At 49.0% G+C, this 4,043-nt stretch overlaps 1 protein-coding gene across 1 annotated transcript in view; it reads right to left on the bottom strand.

Moving 5' to 3' along the window:
* Positions 1 to 242: 242 nt before the first annotated feature.
* LOC104547036 (mitogen-activated protein kinase 13-like) overlaps positions 243 to 4,043 on the bottom strand; it is a 10,524-nt gene continuing 6,723 nt past the window's right edge. Inside the window, exons 7-12 of the mRNA XM_010192585.1 lie at positions 3,166 to 3,280; positions 2,726 to 2,797; positions 2,382 to 2,461; positions 2,054 to 2,132; positions 630 to 806; positions 243 to 322 (exon numbers count right to left, since the gene is read on the bottom strand). Of these exons, the coding sequence (XP_010190887.1) occupies positions 243 to 322; positions 630 to 806; positions 2,054 to 2,132; positions 2,382 to 2,461; positions 2,726 to 2,797; positions 3,166 to 3,280 (603 nt within the window). The remainder of the gene's footprint in view (positions 323 to 629; positions 807 to 2,053; positions 2,133 to 2,381; positions 2,462 to 2,725; positions 2,798 to 3,165; positions 3,281 to 4,043) is intronic.

Genomic DNA, 4,043 nt, shown 5'->3' with positions numbered 1-4,043 from the left:
CGGACGAATGTGGAAAAAAAGAGGAAATACCAGGTAGAATTCTCCCACTTAAAGTTTCAGTGAGGATATATTTATATCTTTTGTGTTGAGAACTGTTTGGGGCGCCTCCCCCTTCAGTAGAACAAAGTCCAACGCCCACGGCGTGGCTCATCCTGATGTCTGCACACAGAGAAGTCCCTCAGGCCAAACGATGGCCACCAGCACGGCAGCACGGATTAAATCCCATCAGTGAATCCCGGTCGCTACAACGACATCCCGCTCCGCTTCTTGGAGTCCTTGCGTGCAATGGGGCTGAAGGACAAGATCTCCTTGTAGATATGCTCTTGAAAAAAAGAGAAAACAAACCATGAACGTGTGGGTTTACAGGATAGGAATGAAAGTTTGAGTGTTATAGGTGTGGAGAGAACATGGCAGGTGAAAGCTGGAAGAGATAGGCAAAATAGAAAGGCAAAAGAAATTTGCCTGAAGAGCTGGAGGGAGCTTTGTTGAATGCATAAAAGCAAAAGCAAGGCAAGGGAGATGTGCACAACCGCTGAGGCACCGGCTTACTCACGCCCTTACTCAGCACGTGCACAGGGAGCAGAGAGGGGCAGGAAAGACAGGAACTTCAGAGGAGATAAATTTCTTACTTCTCCACTCGTCAATCGAGAGCTTTTCGTGCTCCAGCGAGTCATCGTAGGACTGCTGGGCCTCCGTCTCCTCCTCCACATCTCGGAACTGGTCGAAATAGGGGTGAGCCAACGCCTGCGTCGCTGTGAGGCGCTTTTCCACATCCAGCTGCAACATCTTGTCAAGCAGGTCCACTGCTGTGGGAGACAAGAGCAGGGCTAAGCAAGGTGCGATGGAGATCAGAACGTGAACCTTGTGAGCGATGGGACCAGCGTTTCCATCTCCAGACCCCAGAATGAAAGAGTTTCCTCAACCTGGCCAAGGTCAGCGTGGAGCTCCCATCAGTGGGGATGCAAAAGCTGCCCAACAGCAGCCTCAGGGAACTCCTGCTAACAGCAGTGGAGGTGTAAATTGTGCATAAATATCAAATTAGTCTTGAATAAGCCTTGCTGCATGGATGGGGCTGCAAGACCATAGAGAGCGAGCCGGTAACTTCAAGATATTGTGCAGTTTTCATCATGTGCTTTCACTCTGACCCCCACAACTCAGAACAGTCTTAACATGAGTAATCTCTACAGAAATCTGTATGTGCCTGGTAAACAGGAAGGCAGGAAACTCAGATACCAACCAGTTTGGCAGCCCCGTGCCCCCTTGGTTTTAACAGCTCAACGTTTTCTGCCTTTCAGCTTTACAAGAGTTCTGCTCGCTCTCACCTCTAATCTACTCGGGGAAAGAGCTCCTTGTAAGAGATCAATTTTTTACCCTGAAAATTGCACATCTCAGCTGCCTGTGAAGAATCAATAGATGCGGGTGTTCAACAAACAGGATCTAAGCTGTACTCTAAAATAAGTATAAATACAAATATGCTGGAGTGTGCCGTGGGGCTCTCTTAGCACTTTATCAAAACCTGTGATGCCTTAGATGTGAGGCTGGGAAATACTAAAGGAAAAAGAGCTGGTTTGTTTATCTAAATGCTACTGATTGTAATATCACCTGCTTGGCTACAAGCAACGAGCTTGGGAAGCCAATATCAGCCAAAATCCATCCCAACTCTCATACCAAGTGGAACCGATGTATGCAGCTCTCCTAATCCCATAATTTACATCCCACAACCCAGATATCCCATAATATCCAGCACCTGCTCCCTTCTGGCTTGTTGATACGAGAGGCAGGAGTTTCTTCCTTAAATATTGTATGTTACAGGCGGTGTCATTTTAAAATTAAATAAAAAATACAGAAAATCAAGTAAATGGCCAAGAAGAGCAGAACATTGCTATTCTAGTGCCAATAAAGAATAATTTTCCTTTCAATTCATACATATTTGCCCTGAAAAAGGGAGGAAGCAGCAAGAAGTTATGAGAAGAGAGAAAAATCGCAGCTGTGGTGGTCAGAAGTCTGCCTTTCCAGGTGTGAAAGATCATGAGAAAAGCTGGAGATGACTTACCCTGAGGATTGGCCTTGGGGAAAAGCACAGACAGATCCTTCTTGGGGATTTTAGGAAGGGACTTGATGTAATTCTTAGCCTGAAAGAGGAAGGGAAGCACAGACGTTTACTGCACAAGTGCCAAGGGCTGGGAAATGGAGCTCTGAGGTCTCAGGGCTCAGATGAGCAAAGGCAAAAGAGCAGCAAATCATCTGGCAGGGAGCAGTTTGCAAGGAACTGTTTTTTTATTCATTAAATGCAGAAATATTCCTGCATTAAGGGCCAAAGTGGAGAACAGGGGAGATGGGTGGGCTCTGCCAGCGGGACCCGAATCCAGTGAACCTCTTACCGCCTTGTCCTCCAGCTTCTCCACAAAGTCCTCTCCCGGGTGCCCCGTGACCTTCAGGATCTGGGTCAGTTGGTCCAGGTCTGGGAGGTTGTGTTAAGGATCCCCTGACCTGCAGTGAGCCCTGGACACCACCCAACAGCTCAGCCCATGGGAGCCATGAATAGGTTATGATCCAAACCCAACTCTTTGGTTTTCCTCATCAAAAACACCCTCTGGTCACTGTGATAACCCCCTGGTAAACCAGACCAACACCTCTCAGTAGCATCACTCATAAAAGCCTTTTCTAACACATCCCAAGAATTATTATTTCCCCCCAAGGGAAAAAGTTCAGCTTGAAAGGATACAATCTTTTCCTTTAAACAGCGTTTTCCCAGTCAGCATTTCTGCCATGATGCAGCCGATAGACCAGATATCCACTGTTGAGAGAGAAAAAGGAGGAAAAAACATACATTAAAAAGGCAAAAAAGGACAGCAGTTTTTAGGAAGCAATGGTTGCTGGGGCTGTCACCTGCTTCTTCAGTCTGCAGCAGGCACCGATTTAAATTTCACTCCCATTTCCCACCCTCCCCTGTTCTTTCTATGCTGCTAAAATCTCCGCTTTCATCATTTCCCGCAGGCAGCAGCTCTGGGAGTGGTGCAGCAGCTCTGGGCCTCGCTCCGCTGCAGGGGACACCGATGAGAAAGGAGAAAAACACGTGCAGGATCGCATGAGGTGCGGGGCAGGCGCCACAGCGGGATCCCGGGCTCAGCACCGGCCACTGGACCACAGGAGCACCCAGCTCACCTGTCTGGTTGTAATGCATCCAGTTCAAGATGACTTCGGGGGCCCGGTACCAGCGCGTCACCACGTAGCCGGTCATTTCGGCATCGGCGTGTCTGGCCAAGCCAAAATCCAAGATCTGCGGGCAACCGAAGGGAGAGGGTGAAGGAAGGGCAGGGAAGAAAGGAGAAATCCTCACTTGCCCGTAGAATCTACTGCTACCAGAACACAAAGCAGATGCAATCAGATAATAACAAAGCTCCAGCTGCACCACAGCCACCCACGGGACGGTTCAAAGCACCAACAGGTTTGTCTTAATTCCGTTCTAAACGTGGCTGCTAAACCAGTTGTGGTGTGAGGACCCTGCAGAAAGGATCGGTGCTGTGCGCTACCGGGAAAGTCACTCCCTTTCTTGAAGGTGAAATTTCTACTCTGTGAGCTTTATTTAATTGAGTTCTTCTATAACCTGGTGGCAAAGGCGTGTTTCCAAGCTATCAAGACTCGCCCTTTCCTATAAAAACACCCTGCAGCTGACAGGGGTGGCCTCTCCCTTAATATTTGGGATGACCCAACCCTTACAGGCAAGAAAGCCGTTCCCTGCAAGAAATATGAAAGAAACCCTGCAGAGCAATGCTGGACATTGACTGGGATCACAACCGTCACGTCAAGGAGAACCAAAGGGCAGCGGTGGTTGAGCCCAGGTCTCCGTCGGGGATTGCTTGCCCAGCGCAGGGATGGCTCAGCAGCATTGAATTTGTTTAGGAAGCCGTGACAAAGCGCCGCGCCGCGCCGCAGGAATGACGGCGACAGGATGTTCATGCCAAGCCTTGGGCCCTGACTCAGCAAATTACATCAGCACGTGAGGATTTCCCACCGCTCGCAACCGCTGAGTCATGAAACGC

The sequence above is a fragment of the Mesitornis unicolor genome, unplaced genomic scaffold (assembly GCF_000695765.1).
Source record: "Mesitornis unicolor isolate BGI_N332 unplaced genomic scaffold, ASM69576v1 scaffold40009, whole genome shotgun sequence".
In the NCBI taxonomy this organism is placed as follows: Eukaryota; Metazoa; Chordata; class Aves; order Mesitornithiformes; family Mesitornithidae; genus Mesitornis; species Mesitornis unicolor.
This window is presented reverse-complemented; position numbering and strand designations above follow the sequence as displayed.